At 43.8% G+C, this 26,282-nt stretch overlaps 2 protein-coding genes, 1 long non-coding RNA gene and 1 other non-coding gene across 9 annotated transcripts in view; all 4 read right to left on the bottom strand.

Moving 5' to 3' along the window:
- Positions 1 to 1,220: 1,220 nt before the first annotated feature.
- LOC119917144 lies at positions 1,221 to 18,763 on the bottom strand. Its single transcript, XR_005447230.1, has 3 exons — positions 18,450 to 18,763; positions 17,137 to 17,357; positions 1,221 to 1,957 (listed from the first exon to the last, which is right to left on the bottom strand). It is a non-coding gene; the product is annotated as an uncharacterized LOC119917144 (long non-coding RNA).
- Positions 18,764 to 20,269: 1,506 nt separating this feature from the next.
- Positions 20,270 to 22,092, bottom strand: tomm20a (translocase of outer mitochondrial membrane 20). Its single transcript, XM_038737269.1, has 5 exons — positions 21,912 to 22,092; positions 21,544 to 21,590; positions 21,371 to 21,452; positions 20,915 to 21,057; positions 20,270 to 20,651 (listed from the first exon to the last, which is right to left on the bottom strand). Exons 1-5 carry the CDS (start codon positions 22,033 to 22,035, stop codon positions 20,607 to 20,609), a joined length of 441 nt encoding a protein of 146 aa, XP_038593197.1. The 5' UTR covers positions 22,036 to 22,092; the 3' UTR covers positions 20,270 to 20,606.
- LOC119917754 lies at positions 20,739 to 20,873 on the bottom strand. Its single transcript, XR_005447325.1, has one exon. It is a non-coding gene; the product is annotated as a small nucleolar RNA SNORA14 (small nucleolar RNA).
- Positions 22,093 to 22,641: 549 nt separating the features above from the next.
- arid4b (AT-rich interaction domain 4B) overlaps positions 22,642 to 26,282 on the bottom strand; it is a 48,021-nt gene continuing 44,380 nt past the window's right edge. For all 6 annotated transcript variants that reach the window (XM_038737258.1, XM_038737262.1, XM_038737263.1 and 3 more), the window contains 3 exons: positions 25,905 to 26,129; positions 25,542 to 25,688; positions 22,642 to 24,885 (listed from right to left, as the gene is read on the bottom strand). In XM_038737258.1, coding sequence (XP_038593186.1) covers positions 24,731 to 24,885; positions 25,542 to 25,688; positions 25,905 to 26,129 — 527 coding nt within the window. In that variant the 3' untranslated portion in view covers positions 22,642 to 24,730. The remainder of the gene's footprint in view (positions 24,886 to 25,541; positions 25,689 to 25,904; positions 26,130 to 26,282) is intronic.

Genomic DNA, 26,282 nt, shown 5'->3' with positions numbered 1-26,282 from the left:
GGGGGCTGGGGGGTGGGGGTGGGAGGAAATAATCCCCGCAGAAAAATGTAAATGAACATTGCTTTCACATCCATTTTTAAACAGAAGGTAGTTTCAGTAGTTTGCAGTGCAGAGTTAAATTTGCCAACCAGGAACAGAAAGACCCTTCTGTGATGCCACGCTTAACTAAGCTTGCATGCTTCGTGAGCTGACAACATCATTTCCTGTCCAGTGGAAACCCCCAGATATGTTTTCAGTCACAACCAGACGTTGATGTAAACAAACTTTCCCTGGCCTCTTGAAGCCAGATCAGCACATAGTTTGAATTTACTGAACCAGAATGTACCTTTAGCCTTTGTATATGTGAGTTTATGTGGTCCAATTCATAAGCTACTATTAGATTGACTAACATTAACTGCACATATGTATGGCTTCCTTGCTTACTGCCCTTAAAAGGCGGTTTCAGGCCTGACTCACAGTTGTTATGTTTAGCATACTGGACTGAGTTGTGCAGTCATTCCAGCTTTGTGACCGACTCAGACATACTGTTCAAAATGTCATTCCGCTGCATTCTCTCTCTGTCTCACATAACACACAGAAAATAATTCCCAGAAGGACGGCATTGTTTACAGCTACTCCTGCAGTAGCACTGCACTAGAGTCTGTACAGCTGGTTTGTTCTTACACCTTGATTGATCCTCATGCAAACTCCTAAGGGACATCCAGCTTCATTATAAGGATGTTTATAGTGCACACAGTGGTATGATATGTATGTACAGCAGGTGTGCATTTTTTCCCCAGCATCTTATCCATTACATTTCTTGCTTTTTTTCTTGTTGAGCCAAAAAAGAAGGAAGGAGTATTTCATGCGTTACGTAACCTCTCCCTCTGAGCCAAAATAAAAACTTTCCCAAAGTAGGATTATTTATTACCGGAGCTCCTGTCTATTTTTGAGCTGCCTTGCTGGAAAATGGACTCTGACATCCCCGGCACAGCAGTTAACACAGCACTCGGATGTATTATATTCAAGTGCAGGTATCTTTTTTTTTTTTTACATTGCTGTTGTTCTTATACCATTTGGTAGAACGCCCAAGTGATTTGTATTTACTCCTTTGCATATATTAATTCAACAGTTGCATAAAACCGCAGTGAATAATTTATAAAAATATGTGTGAACATACATATTTATAACACGTTTGCTTAGAAGATATTTCAGTGTTGCCATTGGAAGATCAAAGCTGCTCCTTTTCTAGTAACAATTGCCTCGAAAGCAAACGGGTATATAGAGTAATTTCTGTGATGTATGGAATACAAAATAGCATGACTGAGAGGAAGGAAAGCCAAGAATAGCAAATACTGACCCAATTGGAAAACCTCAAGTCTCTTAATTTTGGGAGAAATTGTTCATAGATGCTTCATAGCATGTGGCTTATTCGGATCAGGAAAGTAGGGGCGATCATGGATAAATGCAACTGTAATGCATCGTTTACGGATGCTGTGGTTACATTTGGAAAGCGATATTTCCCGCAATTAAGCTCTAGACACTTTACTTGGAAACAGCCCTTTTTTATTTTTTGGTAGTAAATCAGCAGAGGTTCCCGTCCCAGATTCCACAGATGCTTTACTGCCTTCTCTTTGATTGTCTGGTTTATGGAGGATGTTTCATCAAATGCTGCGAGCGTCCGTGCCAGAGATGTCCTTCCTCCCCTTTCCATAAAAGTGCAAGTTGTCACGATGGTGTGGCATTCATTATCCGCCTGTGGTTTTGCGGGCCTGGCCCCAGAGCAGCATGGGGAGCATGGTTGTCACATTCAGCCTCCTGCTGTGGTAAAAGATGGGAGGGCAGGAGATGCGTGCTGTCCCCCTGTCTGTGTGATAAAGCCCCCTTAACCACTGTCTCCTGGCATCTGGGCACATAATGCCTCGCCTCCCTCATCCACTTCAAAGCCTTGTCTCAGAAAACAGCAGGCTGTGAGGAGCTGAAACAGAAAATGGAGCTGGAATGACAAGTACAACCACGTGTATGTGAATTCATGGAGAGGACGCTCACAGTTAATCAAAATTTGTATCTTATTTTCATAGTTTTGGCTATTCATTCCATCTGTTATGATGATATTGTACACACAAAAGTGCTTGGCTTAAATCGTGAGCATGGCGGCATTGCCACAACACAGTCTGACAGGGCATGAAAAGAAAGTCTAACATTTTTATCTAGATTATCTATACGTCGTTATCAGAAGGTGAAATCGACAGAGAGAGTACTGGCAATGCCAGTAAAGATGTCTTATCACAGTCCTACAGAGAAACTGAGTGTATGCACAAGTTTGGAAAGTCAAAGCTGAACCAAGAAGCCGGTGTGTAAACTACATTCATTTATCCCAGTGATTTATGTATTAGAGCTTTTGTTTTTTTTGAAAGTGATGCCTTTATTTAGGAACGTAAGATCACATTGCCTCAACTTGAACTTCATCTATGACAAACTAGTTTCGCAACAAAGACAATGATAGATGTTGTCACACATACAGTCATAATTCCTTAAAGGGCACATAGAGGATAGTTTAGTCATAGTCCCCACAACAAGCTCAGCTGCAGTGGTACAGTAATACTGTGGGAAGCACACTGGATGAATAGCAGAGCCTTGACGCAACAGTAAAGTCCCAAAGGCATACAAAAGGACAGAGTGGAGGGAGCACTGTGGGAAAGTTCAGTACCCTTGAAGGAGCCTGATAAGCCCAAAGTGATATGAAACCGGGTGTTTGTATTGTGCAAATTTGTAACTACTACAAGCTCGCTGCTGATAGAGAGCCGTCTTACACCATGTGTTTGCAGAAAACCTGCCTGTCCAAAGGGCACGTCGTGCTGGGAGCCATGGATGTTTTTCTAATTTTAGTTTGTGATGGTAATGTAATGCTGGGCGTATATTGGTTGTTGTTTTGTATGTTGTCAACATACAGGTTTGGGCAGGTTTCAAACTGCCAAAAAAAGAACACATACTTCTAAAAACATACTTCTCCCCCTTCCTATGTTAAGCGAAGAGATCCACATTGTTGGGCAAGCACACAGATGTGTAACTTGACCTTGCTCTATGCAAATCATTGAGAGCTCTCTCTTTCAGGAAACATGGATAAAGTTCACCTACACCACGTTGCCACACAATGGGAGGGAGGAGCCAGACAGCCTTGAAGTGGAAATGGTTTCACACTGACTGACAAGTCTGGTCACACCCAGGGTTGCCCTGAAGGACAACACACCACCCTCCCTCATTTCCACATTGTCTTTTATTTTCACATGTACATATCTCCTTTGCTCATCACGAAACATCTTAGCAGAGAACATTTGCAGAGAGTCATTTATGTCTTCCTTCCTGAGGCTGTGTGACGTGCTCTGCTCTCCCCATTCCTCTCATCACATGATCAAATGACTCTGATCAAAATTGGCTAACAACAAGACAAGCAAAGTTCAACTCCCATGTAACCGCCCCTCCAGCTCTCGCATGATGCTTGCCAAGTTAACCATTTACAGCTTGGAGGAAGAGGAGAGAGAGGCTTATTCTGGGTAAACAGGGTGCACTGTTTGCTGTTTGAACTGGTTAACCGTGTTCATTAACACACAACATGCAGGAACATGAAACTCGTTGGGCTAAAAGTCATCCTATGCCAAGACAAAGCTCCTACCTCCTGCCACAAAACAATGCATGCAGGCAGTCAGATCAGTGCTCACATTATGAAACCGCTCTGTCACAAGACGAGCGCCTCACAGGAATGCTGTTGTGACACATCCGAGCTGTTGACACAAGGGTTAAACATTGCTCACACACTGCTCACACACACACACACACACACACACACACACACACACTTAAGCTTCCAAAAGGGCGGGAGCTTTAACTGCTGCAGCACCGGTTGGTCGTCAGTTTGTATTTATCTTTCCACTTTGACTGGCCGCTCCTCCACCACCTCCCAACGGTCATCAGGTTTATCAAAGGAAAAGTCCTCTCTCTAACTGCAGCCAGGTGCAGCACAGTGTAATGATTCACACAGCAGACACAATATTCCACAGCAGATTGCTGCTTATGTTTGGAGCTTTGCAAAGGTCACCGGGTGTGTGCGTGTGTGTGTGTGTGTGTGTGCGCGCGCATGTGTGTTGGATGTCATGTGCGGATCTCTGACTGGGTGGTGGTGCAGAAGGTTCAGCAGGAGTTCAGCACAGATTCATTATTCATGCATTTCTCTGTATCGAATGATGGCACCAGGGAGCCTCTTTTCTCTCTGAAAAGGTCCACATGAATGTTCTTCCACTACTTTCACACATGTAACCATGTTAGATCCCACCCCCTTTTTCAAATGTGGAGTAACAGAATTTGAGGTTTATTTATTTATGTGGGGATTTAAAAAAGTGTTCAGTATTTGTTTCTTGTATTAAGACATTGCCATGTGCAATAAGCACAGGAAACGTATCGGTCTAATTCTTTACAGAAGGCTTTCTTCAGTTTAATGTGTGTTGGCAACGCTTTGAAAAATCCCTGCTTAACAATTCGAGGAAAGCCAAGCCACCTGGAAATCTCATGACTTCCTGAATCTAATTCCAGGCCAAGCTATCAGACTGTCTGACTAGCAGCTTTCATTGAGCGGTGTAAACATTGAATGTCAGGCATGTTTGCCAGAGCCAGTGTTGAATCAGGCATTAGTACTCATGTAATGCCTGCAGTGAACTCATATGCCCCGGCAAAGCCCTGATTATATTTTCTCCCTGTCTAACAGATTTATAGTACACTGTGAACTCCAAGAGAAAGCTGGCACTGGCTGGAGTCATGAACAGGCCTCTACATAGTCTATTCTTGTTGTTTTAAATGCAGTCTGCACTTTACTTCAGCCATATAATAACAGACGTTAGCTAAGGCTTGCAGTTTTGATAACCTGCAATTGCAATCTGAAATGCCCGCAGAGCAAAAAAGGCTACAGAAAAACAGAGCAAAGGTATGACACCACTGGGGAGAATCCAGAACAAAATCCCCTCTCATGTCACAGCGTGCTGTGTTGGCGGACTGTGACCTCATCCAAAGTTTACACGCAGCCACTTCATGCTGCTTTGTTATCTTCAAAACTTGCAAAACAGCACATTCCACCCCTCAGCGGCAACAAAAAATGTCAACGTGCAGATCCTGCTGCTCTGTGAGCAACACGATAAGCAAATAAATGAATGCTTCACCACGTGAGCAGCAGCACATTTCAGAAAGTAAAAATACACAGGCAGACACACACACTGTCATAAGCAGAAGGGCAGAGATGTATATAGGTCAGTTGTGGACTGATTGAAGCTTTGCGTGTCTGCTTACTCAGCAGCCTGCACCAAGCTTAGCTCGCTTTCAGTCTTTTTTTAAACAGACCACAGGGTAGTAAATAGCTATGAGGAGGATCACAGCCTTCACAGCTGATTGGCTTGATGCTCGCCTGACATAAACAGGAAGCCGGCCGTGCAAGTCAGAGAGGGGAACGAACAAAGATTGAAGGACCAGAGACAAGCAGAATGTGGTGGCAAGACAAAGAGAGAATGTGTAAAAGCCTGAGGGATTTAGATTTGAGTGGAGAAAAAAAAGGCCTTTCTGCTTGTAGCGTGCCATGTGACTCATGGAAGAATTCAGCCTGTGATTCAGTTCTCTGCATTGACAGCAGGCAGTGTGCAAAAAATGGTGATGAGTTGTTTGTACTGGTAACAGCGGGGCAGCAGGCCACAAAATGAAGCACTAATAAACTGAAATCATATCGTAATAATTACTCATTTATATTATTCATATTTACATATTGGTTGTAAATCTTAATCTTTATGTTCAGTTTATTTAACTGCAATACTGTGAATGAGATCTCGGAGCAATATCAGACTGCTGCTGTGAATTTAGAAACCAAGCTCCCGTATTTATTTACACCTTTGCAGAGAAGGATTGCACCTCTAATTGGTAACTTCTTTTTCAAACGTAATATGTGAGACCTCGGTTAAAGTGATTTAAATTATTTCCCAATCCTATCACGTTGCGCATTACGCAAGTGAAGCATGCAGTGACTGAAAATGATTTCACTTCCCTGTAAGTTCCCTTTTTTACACCTGCTTATGTATTTATGTATTTTTTGATCATGTTGAGAAGATACATATTTAAGAGACTCTTTATCAGCCAGGAGTTAATCGTGTAAGCTGATGGTGATAGCTTTTGTCTTCTTTTATCTCCTCTGATTGCTAACCATTGTGAAGCCTTTGCGTGCAAGGCACAGGGTAGTTGCATGCCTCTCAGAGGGCTGTGACAGAGCTGAAGCACAGAGTGGAAATAATGAGTGACATATCAGCCCTGCTACCCAAAGAGCTTTTAAAAAAAACACCCCTCCTCCCTGCCTCCCCTGTCAACCTACTGTCCCCATGCCTGGCTTTGAAGGTCAGATGAGAAACAAGAGAGAGCACCACCAACCACCTCCTGACTGACTGGTTCAAACAGGCCCTGGGAGGAAAGGGGGTGGTGGTGGTGGTGGTGGTGTGGGGCGTGGCCCACTGAGCATGCCCAGTGAGGAGGAATGCCTTGTGATGGCAACACAGTGGGCTCTCCCATCTGCTGATGAGAGTGTGCTCTTCTCGCCCCGGGCCCTTTTCCATCCAGTCTAGTGAGCAGCCAGATCAATTTACTGTGGAATGAACACAAAGTCAGTGGCTCACACACATTCACACATTCTTTATGTACAACAGCAGCGACGCAGAGCCCTGCACTGCGGCAGACAGCTGCACAGACAAGCACGCACAGGAATTTACTCATGCATGCAAAAAAAATTGTAAGACAGAAGTTGAATCAGAGGGCTGATATATTATTCAGGGAAACTCCCTCTCTACTCCAGCTGAAGTTTACAATGCCTCATCTTTGAACCTCGCTGCCGCGACGCTTCAAGACAGGAGAGTCAATATGCTGGCTACTTTCCTCCATCCAAATTCCTCTGACATACTGCTGACTCATCTGATCCACACAGGCTGAGGTGCCTTCATTTATCATTGGAGCGGATGGTGCTGACTGACACATTTTCATTGTTGAGCCGTGTGCTATTTTCATCACCCCTGTTTTGCTAAAATGCCAGAACAAGAAGCATCATTTGTAGGGAATGCTATCATCTGTCTCCACACACAAACACACATGCAAAGTTGGACCTTGTTTGTGTATGTGTGTTGCCTTGTCTGCCTTGTGCGGTTGAGCAGGTGCTGACTAGGCACCCGGGGTGGCACTCCACACTACTTTGACAAAATGGTGTTGCGTGAAAAGTGACATTTAAGGAATACTGACGCTAAGGCGTATTGTCAGGCTGCTTAATCGCCTGTGTGCACCAAAGTGGGTAAACACACTCACACCACCGTCCAGCATAGGGACTTTCAAAATGTGATGTGTGTGTGAGAGAGAGAGCTAAATTTTTTTAAGGTCCTCAGCTGAAAGCAAATTGAGGTGTGACTCAGTCTCGCTCTTACATTACATGAATTATTGAAACATATTGTGGGGGGGATCTAATGTGTTCTTTTATTTGCAGAGTCACGCCTGTGCTTTCTGATATGCTAATTAGTCTCTCCTTGAGTAATTGAGCTGTGCTTTAGAAAATCAGCCCAGGCCTAATGGCACATTGTCTGGACGATGATCAAAAAGAAGCCGAGATGAGAATGAGATGTTCTCCGATGATCCGCAGATGACACCGATAATGAGGCACTTGAAGGAGTTTTCAGGCGTGGCGGACATTGCGGACATTTCAGTCACGAACCCGCCAAAGGAAAGCAATTGAATTTCATTTCCAGTTTCGTCTCTCAACCCTCAATCAGATGAGAATTTTCCATAGTGAGTGAGATGTCATTCGCAGCTATGTCCTCCCTCCCCTTTTTTTTGACCCTCAACCTCAAACCATTACAGCCCACTCCAAACCGAGCACCGCAGCCTCTGTGCCACCCCGCCCCTCATCATCTCTGCCTCTTGCTTGGGGGTTTCTAAATCAGGACCATCTGACATACTCGCCACCTACTCATGTATCTCTCTACAACTCCCTGTAACCTTAATCCACCCTCTTACATTGGAATATTGTACACACTAATCTTCCTATAATACTTTATAGCAGCCCCATGTTCAAACACAACCCATGACCACATGTACACACAAATAGTGCCAACAAAAGACAGACAGCTGCAGTTCAAAGCTTAGCAACAGCTGTGTTCCATTGTTTAACCGGGAACTGACTGACATTTGAAGTCGGCGATGGCTGCTCTTAAACGCTTCTATTCTTTCTCTGGCCTTGCCTCTTATTTGCTCCCTCCGTCCGTCCCCCTTTGTCCTCCACCACCAAGCACTTCTCATTCCTGTGATGTTTTTGGTATCGCTGAGGTCTGCCTAGACACCGCAGTGTCTCAGATTCTCACACAGTAACCAGGGAAGCGCAGAATATGCTCCTTATTTGCCTCCCACAGGAGGAAAACACTCGATCCAACCTCTTCACTGTCAAAAAGGCGTTGGAGATATACTTGGCAAGCTGTGTTTTGCGTCCCCCACCCCCACCCCGCCTTTACCCCCGCTCGCTCCTCACTCTCAGTGTGTATGTATGTATCTTTCAAGCCCTTCATTTCCCAGAAAAGAGCCCAGGATTTATGATTGCATGAGCTGCCACGAGCGACATCTCCAGAGAAGGATGAGTGTTTCCTGCAAACAGTTGGGAGGGGAGGTTAGGGAGGCGCTGCTGTGTGTGTGTGTGTGTGTGTGTGTGTGTGTGTGTGTGTGTGTGTGTGTGTGGGTGGACAGCTCCCATAGAAACACTATCCAGTAACACTTGAAGAGCGTCATCAAGGGGAGGTGTGCTGTGTGTGTGCATGGAGGGGGCGTCTTTCTGAGAAAAGGCCCATGAGGCCTGCAAATCTGTGATTGACAGTTACCTCTGCTGATTCCTGCCCCTCGGGGACAGACTCTCGACAACAGCTGCTGCTTCAAACTCACCCTGAACTGTTGCTAACTTCAGGTTCACTAAATATGTTCAAACCTGAGCTGTCAGCTAAAGCATGGTAACCAAATCCTTCTCTTTGTCTTTGTTTCGAGGAAATCGGACACAAGAGGACTGCGCATTACCTAACAATCGTGCCGAACTGACACGTATTTGCTGAGTAACCGAGCCCTTCATCAGCACTCTCTCTTTATTGTCCGCCATGGGGTGCGGACGTGCGGAGTAAAAGTGACTTCATGGTGAGTTGTGTAAGAGTGTAAGGCAAGGCCTGAAAACTGAGCCATGTGATACAAGCGAAAGTGCTGATGCGCTGAAAAGAGAGCCAGTGTTTCTAGAGGCATGCAGATACAAAAAAAACCCCCAGCAGAAGTCAGATGTCAGAGAGGACAGACAGGGTCCGGACTCATTGGGGTTGTGAGGACAGTGCGTGGTAAAGGGCCAGATATTGGGCGGAGGGGGGTATTAGGTTTAGAGGGGGTATCTATTCCAGTAGAGAGAGAAAGGTCACAGTGTAAGCTGATAAAGGCAGGAGGCAGAGCTTGGGGCTGTGTCCAGTCCAGTTAGTCAGCTGACGCCTGCAGCTGTGTTTGGAACATCAATATGAGCCTTGTTCAGCAGCAGCCCCCCCCCCCCCCCCCCCCCCCCCGCCAAACACCCCTCCTTCCCTCTAAAACTCTCTTTCTCCCTCCCTTTCCTGCTCACTCGGCATCCCCTCTCACTCCTCCTCCTTTCCCCTCTCACTGTTTCCTTTTTTCCAGCTCTGATTTATGAAAGTAGGGCATGTGCCCATAACTGCTGCATCAAGGCACATGGCTGAGCCTCCAGAGGCACTAAGGCTCTGTTTACATCAGCCCAGACAACTGCACTGCATTGCACAATCGCCACAGGCAATCTCTGTTATATAAAGACAGGGCCACGTTGGCTCCATTGTTTTTGTTTTTCTGGTTTGACCTGTCTGTAATTCCTGAACTGCGCAAATCTGGGTGGACACGATGTCTTCTGATCTTTGACACGTCCCTTAATGTAACCTTTAGCCAAGGGCTGGATGTGTCATCCATGCACAGAGCGTCAAATTTCACATTTCCCAGGCTGAAAACTCATCAAGCATATTTGGATGAAGCTGCTTGGGAACGGCTCCAGGAACTTCAATAGATGTTTTGTTTTGTGGAGTTTGTTGTTTCCAGCTATTTCACTCACTTGCTCCTGCACATCGTTTTGGGGGCTTTGTGTCGGAGGTTTATTGTTGAGAAGTACTGGAGCATGAGAATATTGTTGCAAAGAGAGCGACAAATACAGTGATTGCAGTGGCGAGTGTGAGTCTAAGAGCATGCGCGTTTGTTTGGGTATGACAATTAGTCCCAAATGTAGCACCGAGACACTTCATGATCAGTTTCCATGGTGACAAATCAGGCTGCTCAGCGGATGGAAGACAGACAAATGTGTTTTTAATGAGCACGAGCTAAAGCATTTGAGCCAGAAACAATACTGATATAAAAGTAAAACGGCGTAATCATGAGGAAGGAGTTGGAGGCAGATTTAGGGTTGGGTTGAAATGATTCATGGGAGTATCTGTGTGAGTGAGCAGGCCAGAGGAGTAGATGGATAGTAACAACAGAGATTCATCCTTTGTTTTTAATCATCTGACACACAGATGGGTTTCTGTGGGTGCGACGTGCCTTTGAAAGAATCTTAATGGCTGCTGAAAAACATGACCAGCTGCTGTTATCACAAACCATTAACTCATATAACTTAATGGATTACAGACCACATTTCCACAGTAGAACCATGAAAGGAGCTCAGCCCTGAGTTCAGTGTAACCTTCCCTGTCTGTACGCTAAACTAGTGCTGACTCAACAGCAGGCCATTCGCTGCAGCACCGTGCCTGAGCCTCCTGGACTACAAGGACACACGATCATTTACAGCCGAGGGCTTTGGAGCTGGACCGTTTCCGATATTAATGCCTGCTTGTGAGTCATTACAGGCTGCGTGCCCTCTGTGTAGCCATGTTAGGGGCAGGGGGCATCGCAGCCAGGCCTCTGCGTACACAGTACTACACTCATTATTCTCCGTTCATGAAAGCCCTGCTGCTGTTTAGTACAGAGCACTTCACTTATGTTGCTGGCATGGTTTATTGATGCTTTGTGGTGCACCCAAGTATTAATATTCTCTGGCAGGAAGGCGCAGAGAGAGATGAAAAACATTTTATTTTTCAATCCGGAGCCCTAACCCAAATAAACGCTTTCTTTTTTTCTATTTTTTACCCTCAGATATTTTTCCCCCTCATGCTTCCAGTCTTTGTTGCTCGCTGTCTTTGTAGACGTCCTCTTATCCTCGGCGCTCCCTTCACCCTCTCTCCCCCTCCCAGTGCCCACGCTCCTCTCCTCCACTCTCGTAACTCAGCTGTTACTTGGCAACGTTGTCCCAGCTGGACCCAGCATCAGCCGCGTTGCCACGGCAACAGAATGCGTGCACATGCAGACACGGTAAACATGTTGGTTTTTGGAAGCCAGCGCTTCATGCACAAAAAATACAAAACAAAACAAACATGTGTATTCAGCTCTGACTCTACTATAGCGTACATGAAAGGATGCATGGCCCAGATGAGTCAGTGTGGGAATAATTGGCAATATAATCTCACACACCTGCTGCGTCTTAACATCTGTGTTCATGGTAAAAGAAATATAGAAAAATAGATTTTGAACTGTTCAACATGATGGGACGGATTGCTGATTCTGCACAGTGATTTTTCATCTAGCTGCATCTGTCTACCACATAATATTTTCTGTTTTCACCTCCTTGTTTAGACACATCCTGCGTCACAATACATTGAAAGGCAAGATCTACTCACTGCCTTGAGTTTATGGTTCTGGGAAGCAAACGCTATTCTCCACACTCTGGGTAACATTGCATCTGTCGTCATAGCAACCTGATCCATCATCTGCAGGGGGATCAATTGATTCATTATTAAGCGAGGCGCAGCCCTCCTTCTCTGCTTCCAGTTCACGTCTACTTACTCTGCCTTCAAGCATCCATTATTGACGTCTAAGCCTGCCCACTCACTGGGCTGAAGAATAGAGAACTGTCAAGTCTCCCTCGTAGAAATATAAATCAGATTCTATATTTTCTCTGAAATACAGTGTGTTTGTTGACCAGCGTGAAAGGCACAGGGCGGTGTGAGGCAGGTAGAAAAGGCAATTTGTACAAAATGTTCTCTTAATTCTGTCACACATCTTAACACATTCAAAATCAGAAAATCACTTTTCAAAAATAGGATAAAATACAGACAGCTGACTTAAAATCATTCAGAGGCCATTCCTATATGTGGGAGGAATTGTAAAAGAGGAATGAGGGGGTGAGGGTCTTTGTTGTGCAGACAAGGTGAATTAGCATTAGCTGAGGAGGCTCACGGTACATCCACAATCCGTACAGTGTTTTAGTACCGTTTCAGAAATAATTTCCATCCATACTAACATGGCCAAAAAACGCATATCACATGACCATTCATGTACACTGGTTATACGGAAGCAGATTGTCTATTCGCTGCAGAAAATACGACCAACAAAGAACAGCAAACAGCGTAAACAGAAGAAAATGTTATGCGTTTTAAAATGAAACATATTATTGTGTATGTAGCCTTACAAAAGGGAGGGATAAATGTAACACGACACACACAGACTGTTCAAAACACTGCTTTCTGAAGCAGGGCATTTATAGCTACAGGGATAGGCATGCTTTGATGATATCCCCCCTTATTCTAGTCTGTCCTCTGTCGTGTGGCTGCACACCTAGAGCCTGGAGGCACTGGGAGGAGCTCCAGTTTCAAGGAAGGAAAGCTGAAAGAAAAAAAAAGGAAGACAAATGTATATTATTGGAAACTGTGTGCTAAATGGATGATGTCAGCTGCGGCACTTTGACATTTTAATGTCATCTCTCAGGGAATTACATCATTAGTCCTCTTTCCTGACCCAGCTCAATGCTGGGAAACCTCCTAATGGATGTCAACAAGCCATCCCTCTGGAAGAATGGAGCCGGGGGGGGGGGGGGGGGGGGGTGTGTGGAGAGAGTGTGGATGGTGGGAGGGGGGTGCTTTCACCGAGCTTTTCCCTGAGCTATATGCGAGAGAGGCCTCACACTGAGCGTCATCTGGACTAAAAGCCTACAGCGCATTTTTCACTACAAGATTAACTCAATCTGTGTTACAGTCCTTATCAGACAAAGTGCAATCATCCCCGAGCTCCACTCTCCACCGGCCCCTTGCTACTGACCGTAAGTGACCCGCATGTAATGTTCTCGCAGTGGAGTTGTTTGTTAATTATTTCATGCATTTATAATTACAGGAGCACATTGAGTTGGCAGCATGCAAGTCTCCACAACGATTGTGCTTCTTTCAATTTGAAAAGCTGTCAGTGTCGCCGCTGCAACCGCTCAGATGCTGTATCCAATAATTGATTCATTAATCATCTACAAGTCCATTAAATTCAAATCAAGTCCAGGAATGCGTGCTTTCTGGGTGAGACTAAATGGTAAAGAACTTATCTGTCTGATTGACTTCCTTACCCTGTGAAATAAATTATGGAGAGAAACACCTCAAACTAGATAAGGATATCAAAAAAAGCCTTTTATATGCTAATGAAAGTAGTACTGCGGTTTGAAAACAAACATAACAAGTCACTCATGTTTTAGGCAATAATATCAAATCATCACAGCGGCTGCAAATAGACTCCAGACAAACATGGAGGGAGATCAAGGCTTTGGTGTAAAATAGGTCAGATGGAGGATATTCATGGAGCACAGTTGAATCTCAAAGCAACCTGGGGATATGTTGTGAGCTTACATGGCGCTACGCTGACATAAATCAACAGTGTGTGGAAGAGAGGACAGAAATCTGACACAATTAGTGCTGAGGGCTGAAATATAGGGGATGAAACGGGGAGAACAGTCCAATCGATTACATGTAAGGCGATCAGAAAGAGAGAACAGAATAACAACTGATTTCATCACCTACCACTGTCATCTTATATTGATAGTAAATTCTGCTGCATGGTGGATCATGTCAGCCTTGAAGAGGATTTGGAGGCGATTGAAAAGCTGAAGGATAGGAAAGAGTAGCGTGGCTCTGCAGCTTAGGTTCACCGAACAATTGCAAGGCTGACCGGTATTTCAAATGGATTCGGAGGGGGTGGGGGGATCACATTTCCAGAAGGAAGGAAACAAAAAGAGTTTCAGTCGTAGCGTCAGAATCAGATGTTGCGTACGACATGGTTCTATTCTCCGCATCAGCCTCTTGTGGACCTCCATTTGAGAGTCAAAGCCTGACATTATCATCTCACTGACTATGAGCCAGTAATCTCCCTCCCTAGTTCATTGAGAAAAGCAGATTTAATGTGACCAGGGCCCCAGATGACAAATAAGTCAGGAATTTGCTGTGGTACCACTCACTTCATGGTGTGGCGCCCTCATAGACCGGAAATGGGGGGATATCTATTTCACTCTTTTTTCTGCATTCTGCTCTCTCTCCTGTTCAGACATGAATTAACATCAAAGCATGACCCGGAAAGACCCACGACTGGCCAGACTCATGATCAAATAGATTTGTTTCTCCCCTTTCATGCAGAACATTACAAACTAGGCCTTTAATGCATGAAGAGGGTTTTCCCGCATCCAACAAACAGTGCTTTCTGTCCCTCGTGTAAAGTTAAGTTACTGTACTGTCATCTCTAAGCATGTACACACACACACATCCATATGCAGATTGAAGATGGTTACATAAATAACAAAAAAAGTACTTCTGCACGTCATAAAAGTAGTGTGCATGAATGAATAACATTAAACGAGTGGGGCAGATAAGCTACCCCCTTATGTGCTCGCCTCAGATTCAAATTTAGCTTTGCGTAGGGAATTGATGAGACACAGAGCTCAAAGCCAAAGTCTTCAAAGACTGTGGTTACACAAGATGCAAGGCGTCAAACCCACTTTGTAGTTCTCGGGTGAAAGAGTGGGTTGTAGCTGCCAAGCTGCGCGGGGTGATATGGCAACAGAGTTCTGCGAGCCCAAGAAAATATGATAAAATACAAAAGTTACACCAAGGTTACATTGGTGTGTAAAGGAGAGCAGGAGTGATGTCTCTTTTTTTTCCTTTTTTGTTGTGGGAGTTGGGAATGCTCTATCATGTTTCAAGGTTAAGGTCCCTTTTATAGTTGCCATAAAACATAGCAGGTGTGGGAGAAATAAAAGGGCTAGATCGCCATGGGAGAGAGAGAGAGAGAGAGAGAGGGAGAGAATGAAATGGAAGGATAAAGAGAGAAATAAAGACCTGATGGTATAATCGTGCAAGTGAATGGTTTCATCATACTCAAACCGAGGCATGCTGGAGGGTATGTTAGGGGAATAGTTTCTTTTGGAAATACACTTATTTGCTTTCTGGCCGACAGTCAGATGAGAAAATATCTGTCTGTACGCCAAATATGACGCTAAGGCTAGCAGCAGTGAGTTTAGCTTAGCCTAAAAACTGGACAGCTAGCCAAGCTCTATCCAAAGACCTGCAAAATCCGTCTCCCAGCGCCAGGAGTTAGAGATTTGGGTTTGCGTTCAAGTTAAGGGAGGAGGAAAAACAAATCGACACAGAAATAGTAAAGCAAACAATAAAAAAAACGGCGAACTGTCATTTCATATAGTTAAATATACTGGAGCATGTAGTTATATAGTCAAGATATACAGTAACATGTTAATTAGTGAGTCAAAGGAATTAGATGCAAATTTGCACAGGCGGCGCAGAAATTCTGTGTATGAATTTCGTTCTTTATAGATGTACAGAAACGAGAGGAAAAAAGGATAGAGACTGGCGGGGAAATAACAGAAAGAAGTGGAGTTTCTTGTGAGCTCTGAGTTCAGCTAAACACAGATGCACAGACAAACCCTTAATTGGTCGGTGCGTCTGCTGCTAGCTAGGTTAAAGCTAACGTCTTTACATTGGCTGTCTGGACTTTGACAGTGGTATCAATTTTCTCATCTAAGACATGAGAAAGCGAATAAGCCCTTTTCTGCCACCATGTCACACTATTCATTTAAAAAGAACATTTCAGCCTGGACTACTATCTGACTATTGTCCTGCCCAGCAACTGGAGGACAGGTTTCCAGTTCACAAGCGTGGCTGCTCCTGAGACCCCATTTGAATCCCTACCAGAGCCAGGCCTCATGTGAAATAGCATTTCACATTACCACATTATTATTTATATTGCATTATTAATGTCGGTCTGCTACAGCAAACCATTTCTCTTGGTAAAACAGAGAGAATGCAGAGCGGAAGTAGAGGATTGCTACATTCTTGCGGAGGCCCCACATTCCCCAGAGCACCACAGCAGGGTGTTGTTGTAGCTCGTACACCGCCCCCCCCCCAAATTTCCTGTGCAGCAGCATGGCCGCTCAACCCTTCTTCTCCCTTCCCTGTTCTCGGTCAAGCTCCAGCTCCTTCTACCCCAGCCGCTCCAAATACATTATTTACACTCTCCTCCCCTCCCTTCAGCTCAGCTCAAAAGAACCAGGGCAGAGGGAAATAACACCACTGTATAACCTCCCCCCTTCTCCCCCGTGCACTGACACACAAGCTCAACCCTCCCTCCACCAGCGCCATCCCACCTGCTCGCTCTTTTCTCACTCTGCGGGATGAAAATACAGTGAAGGGCTGGGCTGCGACAATGGGGAACTCTGTGAGGCCCCAGCCCTCCCATTAATCCCCTCTGACATGCCTCCCGAGGGCAGGGATTTGCTACAAGTCAATGCAGGAGACCCACAGTATGCAAAACAAGCCTGTCTTACTCTCAATTTTCAAAGCCACTGCACTGCTTGTGAGACAGGAAGGCAGATCGAGGGGGTGGGGGGAATAACTGTGCATACATGCTTAGTTAACCCTCTCTTCACCCTCCAGCTCAGTGTACGTGTCACTTCCCTCTTCTAGTTTCACTCCTAGCCTAGATTGCACAGATAATGCTGATGACAGATGACAGGATGAGAACGGTTGCTGAGTGATCTATTTCTTCTCCCACTGGGCTCTGCCCCTTTTGTCCTCTTTGTCTCCATTCATGACCAATTCGGCTCCAAGCTTGTTACTAGAGCAAAATATGAAAACACCCAACGTGAACAGGTATTCACAGCTCATGTGGTGCACTTACTTCTCTCAGGCAGAGTAATGCTATTGAATTTCCGCCTTATCGGGGATCGAGTGATGAGGAGATAGGTGTAGGCTTGAAGCAGGATGACATTAGAGAGAGGCAGTCAGTGTGGTTAGGTGGTGGTGGGGCGTGTGGGGGCTGTCCACACCCTGCAGCTCACGCTCACAAAGAATGTAAACAACAGAGCTGAATAGACAAGCTGGGACGAGGAGGTAAGAAACCTGCATAGAGGAAGAGCAGAAGAAGAAGTTAAATTACCACAGGGGGCTCAGCACAGAAATGGGAAAGCAGAGGACAGTAAGGCATTGCCCCACAGAGCAACAGAAATCCGCCAGGATTTGTAGCCTGCTTTAGATTCACGTGATTGGCTCCACTGCTGCTCCCCCCCCCCCCCCCCCCCCCCCCCCCTTTTTCCACCCATCCTCAGACCCTTTGAGATGGAAAAATGGGTCATCTGTGTGGAAGTTAATACTCTGAGCACGTACAGTGCTGCTTTATTTTAAGGACGTGCCTTGGAAATTTTTCTTCTTCCCTCCCTCATTGGTGAATGACACAGAGAAGGCGCTGGGTAATTAATATACTGTGTTGCTGCTGTGCACACAAGTGGCAGTGCAGGAGAGAGTCTCTATTATAGCGCGGACATGTCTCATATTTCTCCCCAGCCTGTCCTCTCCATGACAGCGTACAGTAGGCTGCAGACTCTGGCACCATAGCCATGACATCAGCAACAGACAGTGGGAAAACATGTTCCAAAACAGGGACGCAAGAGGACTCCAGGCCTCCATGGACGCCTCCACCTAACATCCAATGATCAGCAAGCTGCGGGCAGCAAATACCTCTCTGGGAGGTTATTGCTCAGAGGTAACATTCGGAGGATCTCAAATGTAGGCCGGTGCAGCAGAGAGTCTGCTGCTTTGCAGAGCTACGTGTAGCTGCCATAGCAACCACTTACAACAGAGTTATTTCTGGCTGCCTTAAACTCCCAAACACAGCTACATAACCAGACATCTCCACCGGTCAGACATCCAATCTGTGTATGTATGGCACTCGGTATACAGAGCAGTAATCAAGCTTTGACATTCAAACTCATAAATAACACAGCAAAGGTAATTACTTGTGTGGTTAATTTGCTGACAGGATTTCCAGTAATGAGTTTTGGAGCTCAAGTGATTATAATATTCCCAATACAACGTTTGACATACGATCAGAATCCATGCAAAACAAATTACAATGGCAGTTGGATTGGTTAGAGCCTCCTTATGCCTAATCCTAGGATTTTAATGTTGCCTTCAGTAACAGTTTATTTCCTGCACCTGTAATGAAGAAACATGTTGCATCTGCCATAGTGAGCACATTACAAGAAACTGTTAAAAATCACCCCTCCCGAGCACATGGTCTCCGTGCTGCAGGCACAGCCATTGTTACTGCTGTCAACTGGAACTGTTATGCTCTCAGCTCTCTCCATTCACTTGTCCTTCAGTGGAGCGCCATAAACGTCTGCAGAGGCTGCCTGGAGCAACAGTTCCCCCTACAGCACAAGAAGCAGGAGTTTCTTCATGTCCCCTTATTCTTCCCCTGTATGCTTCATCAGATATGAAGAGCTGACTCATAATCCATTCATACAGACGCAAATAGAGCAGGGGATGTGATTGGAAGAATAAAATTAAAAATTAAAAGAAGTACAGCAAACATGTCATTGATTACAATAATATTCTACTCAGGGCTGAGAACGCAGAGCAGGCTTTGTTTTAGATAAAAACAAAAGAATTGCTGTGTCATCCTGAAATCAAACAATGTCATGGCTTTATGTCAAGGCCTGTTTCACTTGATTTACTTTAAGATGGCATGCATGCAGGCAGTACTGGTCTGGTATCCTTCAGTGACCCTTTAGCTCTCTCCAGTCTGCAGGGGGGCAGAGTACATGGCCAGCAGCTGGGTGTTTATTTACAGTAGAAGAAGGCCAGTATTGAACTGTGTGGAGGGGTCTGAACCTGTTCCTACCCCCAGCGCCAGACCACAGCTCCAACTTGACCTCCAACACAGTCTGTTATTTTTCTCCTCTGCCTCCCCAGAGGACAGTTTAACAACGAGTCACTTCTTCTGCACACACACTCGGGGCCAGATGACTCTGCAGGCCTCTTGACAGGCTTCTCCTTTTCCACCAAATGGCAAAATAGCAGGGGTGCTGAAGAAAAGACTGCAGAGTGAGCACAAGTTCATGGAAAATGGAACACTGTCTACCATTTAGTCTTCACTCGACATTTCTGGGCCGCCGTTCAATTTTCATTTTTCATTCCTAATGTAGAAAAACTATTTTCCCCCTGCTCTCGTTTCCTGGCAACCTCAAGGCCTGGGCTGCTCTGGCCAGAGCACTTAGAAAAACAGCTGCAGACGGGGATAAAAATAATTACAGCTCTATTTGTCTTCCAGGAGACACACTTTGAACCAGACCTACTCCCTTTCCCCTACAAGCTGCTCCACTTTCGCTCTCCTGCACGCACAATAAAGCCATTCACAATAAAGACATTGTGGCTCCGTGTACAGACACAAGCTCGTTTCACCATGCTGGTTGGAAACACAATTGTTGTGGTACTGACTGTATGTAATTAATGTGTGACAAGGATTCAATAACACCTTTAAGGTTTTTTTGCATTTATATTTAGTCCTACAAGATGTTATTTCATCTCTTTCTTCCATGTTCCTTAACATCTTTCTGATACGTCTTTTTTTCCTGTGGTGTTATCAAAAGAAAGTCCTGAAGAATTTTTATCCTTGACTCATACACGCAACACTTCCTATTCAGCAAAATTACGCTCCATCTTTCCAAAACAGACAAACTATCCGCACTCCATATTTCAAATTTTCCAGTGCATTGCTACTGCCATCTACTGGAGAATGGAAACTCAAAACCCAAAAGGTGTTTTCATTATTTATTTTTTGTTACACACAAACATACATTCAGATATGAAAGACCAGAATATAAAAACATTTAAATAAACACTGAAAAGAAATTTCAGAAAACAATACTCCACAAACAAGTGTTCTGTTAAGTGTAGACACACATTTCACATGTCTATCACTGTGCAGCAATATGTAAATAAACATTTGAATACCTTTGTTGGGATTTTTTTAGGACATAACACCCCCCCCCCCAAACATAACGCATCATTACTTGAGGGAAATACATAGAATAAACTGATGGCCAGAATACATGAGATCTGGTGGGAAGAAGATTAGAAAGATGGAATGTGTTTAAACGTTTCCCAGAAACGCCAGCTCGAGCAAGTTCTTAACCTCAGACCGCCATGATAGAGGGCGATTATTGTCATCTGACGTCCAAAGATCAAGCTCTGTCACAATCAGGCTCGCAACTGCAGTCACACATACCAAAAATGTGCACATATATAACAGTGCCTCAAATCCCTTTGCGGAATAGTGACTGCATGTTTCCATTTCACACACAATCAGTTTCATTCAACATCATCTTCTGTTAAAGACTGAGAACTGATGATTCGCTGAAAAACAGAAAAGAACATCTTTTAGAGGTCACACCACAAAGTGTACAGCACCAAATATAGAGCACAACCAGTTGTTACTTGTAAGTCTGTCTTAGAGGTGAAATAGCCAAGAGCTACTGACACGTGGCTCTCAGCTTTGGATGATTCTAAGATTGATCTTGCACCCTTTCTTGTCCCAGAGACCACAAATAGCAACTGGGGGGTTTATTAAGGATGCTCTGCAAACCATCACACAGAAATGTTATGCAGGAAACCCTCACCTGGCTGATGCTGGGCAGTTTGGTGAGCAGCATTTGGAAAACTGGAGGTGGCAGCGTCTGCTGGAGTACCTGAAGCAGCTGCTGAGGTTGACCACATACTGCAATCGCATTGGTCAGGTGGTCTACACCGCTCTCGAATTGACCTATTTTACAGTTAGAAAAGGTTTAGAAAACTAGAAATAAGAAATGTCTGCAAGTTATGGAAAGAGGTGCAGGTTAGTTTTAGGAAACAACTGACCTGCCTATTGAAAACTTTGTGTGAATACATTTTAAGTAGTGTTACAGGAGAAGAGTGCATGGAGACATGAATTGAAGTACAGGGTTGTTTTTCCAGAATGATTTATGTTTGTATTTATTATTTGCTACATTTAAGGAACATTGCTTTATGTGGTGTATAAGGCAAACAAGTTTACAAATTTTATTTCTGAATCAACTGTGAACAGGCATGTGGCTAACCTTGTGACAGGAGCTCCTCTCCCAGCTGGATTTCCTCCAGAAAGAATTTCTGAACAGCTTCCGCGTCCTTCATGTCAGGTAGCTTCAAAGTCAAAAAGACAGTGTCAGAAATGCACATTTAGGCCACCGTACTCAAACATCATCTTAAATTGGTGGTTTAACATTTGGCCTACCTTTGCCAGTCCAGACTTCTGACTAGAAGCATTTTGCTTTCTTCTACCTGCAAGACAAAGGTGGTTTTAGACAGTGCTGTTTAGTTTGATGTTGTACAACTCGAGACGCTTGGTTACAAGTTAAGCTACCGCATGCTGGTTCTTCCACCAGTTATCTATCCTGCGACGTTACTTAGCTGGGGAAACTTAAGTTATAGCAAATGTTAATACTCTCTACACTGTGAGTAACTGAAGAAATACAGCATAGCACCACCTCTATTAAGATTTTTCTGATATTGCAGCTAAGTTAGCTAGTGTCCTCATGGAAGCTAACGTGCTCCCCGTGCTACAAGTTAACTTCCCCTTCTCACTGCAGCTCAAACACTTACGTTCACGTAGCTTTTCCTTGAAGCGAGGGTCACTCCGCCGCTTTCTATCAAAATAAATACAGTATGCGATGAAAAGGGCTCCGCACACGCCGGCAATTACCGCGCTCGTCCTACCGCTCATCATATCTGAAACTACTCATGGGCACCGCATCCATGCACGCAGCACGCTAGCTGGCTAGCAGCTAGCACGCTGCTAAGGAAACGCAGAGAGGAAGTACGTAACTCATGACGCAGGGCGTAATGACAACGTTACAAGCCTCATATCCATACGGTATCCTTTGTATATTATTTAGGGCTATATAAGGAGTATTTTTGACGGGTAAATATGACCAAATATCCCCCCACTCACCCCTATCTGTTTCACCAGAGAAAACATACTGGGAGCTGGTTAATGCACCAGGTTCATTGTGTGACAACTGGTTTGAGGCAATACTGAAATATGCCTAAAATAACCTGCAACAGCCATGTATGCCCAGAGAGGGGAGACGCAGGGATTTATAGTCACAGGAGAGGTAAAATTTAGCTTCAGGGCCTCATAGTTATTTAAGCAGGCCATAATTTATAGTAAAAGAAAATTACATACCAAAGTGCAAAAAAAAGAAAAACAGAAAGGTATCACCTGCAAAATACCTGCAAAATCTACTTCAAGTATAATAAACTAAAGTAGATATGCCTAAAAACTGTAAAGTAAAAGTTACTTTACACCACAGATGGCAAAAGACACGCTGAATACTTCACAAACTATGGCATTTATTTCAAACAGAGGCTTCTGCTTTGCTTACATTTTTACAATAAATTACACAATGACCATCATCAGATGAGCCTAATAAATACTATTGAGCATTTTTCAATAAGCTCCATTACTTTCTCTTAATCTATGATCCAGACCATTTTCCATATACAGGTTCATACAGCTTTAGCTTCAGGCCATGTACAGGTTGGAAAATAGTTCAGCCACATCCAAAACTACCATTCTTCTCTTGCAAGCACAAGCTATAGAAAAACAAAACAGAATACAAACTAAAGCAAAACATGGAATTAAAAAAAAAAAGAAGAAGAAAAAAAATACTTGAAACTGATGAGAGGCAGAACAAAAACAACATAAATGAACTCAAATAAAACTGTCCATCCAGGAGAACAAGAATGAAGACAAAATGGGAGAACAAACATGCTGTAACCCTCAGTATTTACACTCAAACTACAGTTAAAACCATAAAGCTGTCTGTACAGAAAAGTACATGTTATTAACAGTGCAAGATATTAAATAGCTTGACTCAAAACACTTCTCAATATACAAATGTATAACAAAAGCATACAATTACATACAAGTGCCAAACAAAATGTAACTTCAGGTTATCGTACAGTAGGGGGCCTATACAAAGGAAACACTGGAGATGTCTTCAGAAATGTACACACATACGTCACTTTATGATATAAATGCACATTTACAATATCTTTACCTTTAATCTGATCATAGTACGGGAAACAGAACCAAACATTTTTGGTAGGGATGAGTATGAGAGGAAGCTGGCATGTCATTATTGATCATGAGTAAAATTAGAAAGAGATGACAAAAGTATGCGTTGCTTTATTTAATGAAGCAAAAATATACTTAGTTAAATAACTTCATGTTATTTTGAAACACTGCAAATGTGGGATTCAGCTTCATTCACGTGTTCTGCAGTACTGAGTACATGCTGTAAATACCTCCTATGGCTGCCTTCAAGTGAACTTGATCCAGTTGTAGATGTGCACCATCAAATCATCAGTGGAGACCAATGGGACTGCGAGGATTATGAAAACATAATAAAATAAAGCAGATGTTTTTTGGCTGATGAACTGAAGTAATGTAACCATTGGATTGACCACCTCCATCATTGCACATTTTATACTGCCAAATGTAACAGTAATACCCAAACTGGATGAGTATTCAGTAGTAGATTACAGGTGATCCATTATAGGAGTTCTCTGCTTTTACAATTATACTTTTAAATGTTACCATACGCTGCTAAAAACCATCATTATCTGTCAGACTCAGCCCTTCACTGCCTGCTCACTCACTCAGCATTCTTCAGTCTTTTGTAAGGGACACATTATTCCAGCGGACCCTCTGATTTCAGAAGAGGATCAGGAAAAAAAAAAGTGCTGTCTTTCTCAAAGTGCCCCATAGAAAAGAACAAAAAGGCACTACAGTATCATTCCATATGCATCCACTGAGGCTGTCAGTGGACCTATGATGGTCTGAAACCCTATCCATCAAGAGCATCGTCAACCGCTTGAGGTGTAACCACATGAAGGCCTTTTTTTAGACAGAGAAACGTGGCAAAGTTACTTTTTCTACACCCTTAATGCCAATGTGGCAGTGCTCCTCTGAATTCCCCATAATAATAATAACATGGCGAGCACAGGCTCCACCGTGTTGAGCTACGAGGACAGAGCACGGAGGGGTCTTCACTGGAAACCATCCCTTACCAATACAGCTTTATCAAATGGAGACAATTATTGCTTGCAAAAACAATTCTTATAAATGTTCAATTAAGGAGAGCGCAAAAGACAATTCTTTTTTTTGTTGACAAATTTCTTCCCCCCTACACATCTTCATAAAAGTGCACTTAAGTGCCATTAGCTTGCCAAGGAAACAGTTGTCAATAGAAAATAGTGCTTGTTTCTTGTTTTGTTTTTTTGTCTCTGGTCTGGTTTTTTGTGCCCCAGTTACAGTATGTAGGTTGACTTCTCTGTCCTGTTGGAGGGGAATGGGGCGGTGACCCCGGGGTGCTGGTTAAGTGCTTAGTGCGGTGGCTTTTTGCTGGTTCGTCCTGTCACCTGCACTCCACTGATACCCCAGAGTTCTGAGAAGAGGAGGATGAGGATGACACCGGAGGTTCGGCCAGTGTCAGCATGACTGCCGCAGTCAGCGAGCTGGAGGACGGGGAGGAGGAGGAGGAGGAGGATGAAGAGGAAGCAGCCACTGTGCCTACAGAACAGAGACAGGACGTGGTTATGGTCAGTTTGGGTACAATGTACAGTAGCCTAATTACCATGAAGGCAGAGATTTACGCATCACTAAATTAACATGGGCTGCTCCGCACAAACTAGCTCTTACAAAGAGATTAGCAGTTACTAAATATTTACACCCAGTAACTATCAGGAGCAACTGTTGCATAGAAGAACTGTCCAACAAAGATAACCGGAGCTTTTAGAGTTAAGAGAAAAGGAATATACACATCTGACCTGACGCTAGATGATATGCTGTATAATTAAGGTTAATTTATCAAAAAATAATACAACATACATGTAAAACGTTACAGTTATTTCTCGATGTATCATATTTAAATACAGTAGAGTAATACATATTATAACAAGCGGTTCAGCTTAATTTATGCTACAACTGTAATTTCTGTAAATTTTATTACAGCTTGTGATGTTACAGTGACTTTCTGATTATATAGTTAATTGCTTTTGATTGAACAGTGCTAAAGATATTTCCTACACATTGTTAAGGTATTTTTTAGCTTTTAATGGTCGCAACTAAGTTTAATAAACTATGAGTTTGAAATGAGTTGGTAGTTACTAAGAATTTAAGAGGAACTTTACACACAAACATAAGAATGGATGGAATCATTGACTCACTTTCCCGCTCCTTCTTCTTCATGCGTTTTCGTCGTCTGTCAATAGAGGCCACCTCAGACTTGAGGGAGAGGTAGTGGTTCCTGATGTCCTGCAGCTTCTCCTGAAGAAACGAAATCCTCTCCAGGCTGCTCATCTTTTCCAGGTCAGCTAAGTGGGAACGTAAATAACGCATTTTAGGTGTTAGACACAGGTGTGTCAGAGTTGTTGACATAAACATATAGGAAGCTTCAAATATACAAATAAAATTTAAAAACAAATGTTGTTAAAGAATCAGTTCACCAAAATCACAAAAAAGTTAATAAACTTTAAATCTTTAAATCAAATTAGTTATAGTTACAAATTAGTTCAATGCCTGACACTTACACATCTGGAAACTCCACTTGTACACGCGTGGCGATCTTCCATGGTGGTCTCGGTGCTGGCTGTGGTCAGCGTCACCCTGCTTGTGGTACTTATGGCTCGAAGGGGGAGATCGTCCGTGACACTTGGGCGAAATGGCAGCCTTCACGTCTGACGCAATGTTCTTAGAGGCAGTTGATTTGGCAGTGCTCTCAACAACAGACTGGTCTTCACTGTCACTGCTGTTGGCTGGAGGACAGAAGACAGCAGAGATATGGGGGGGGGGGGGGTGAACGATGATCACACAAAATCTCACGATGATCACACAAAATCTCACTTCCCTTTCCCCACCTGAAATCTGTAATTTAATGTCAAAATACGAGGAATATTAAATAGACATTC

Source organism: Micropterus salmoides, unplaced genomic scaffold (genome assembly GCF_014851395.1).
Source record: "Micropterus salmoides isolate LMB-PRFRI ecotype aquatic unplaced genomic scaffold, ASM1485139v1 Ms_hic_scaffold_22, whole genome shotgun sequence".
Lineage (NCBI taxonomy): Eukaryota > Metazoa > Chordata > Actinopteri > Centrarchiformes > Centrarchidae > Micropterus > Micropterus salmoides.
The sequence above is the reverse complement of the archived record's forward strand: the minus strand, read 5'-3'. Positions and strand labels throughout refer to the sequence as shown.

Bases quoted from the DNA above. Each gene is read 5' to 3' on its own strand.
- tomm20a (XM_038737269.1), bottom strand. From the start codon at position 22,035: ATGATGAGCGGTAGGACGAGCGCGGTAATTGCCGGCGTGTGCGGAGCC. The intron at 21,591-21,911 runs GTAAGTGTTTGA...TTTGTCTTGCAG, and splicing joins CAAGGAAAAGCTACGTGAAC to GTAGAAGAAAGCAAAATGCT. The intron at 21,453-21,543 runs GTAGGCCAAATG...TTGACTTTGAAG, and splicing joins AGAAGTCTGGACTGGCAAAG to CTACCTGACATGAAGGACGC.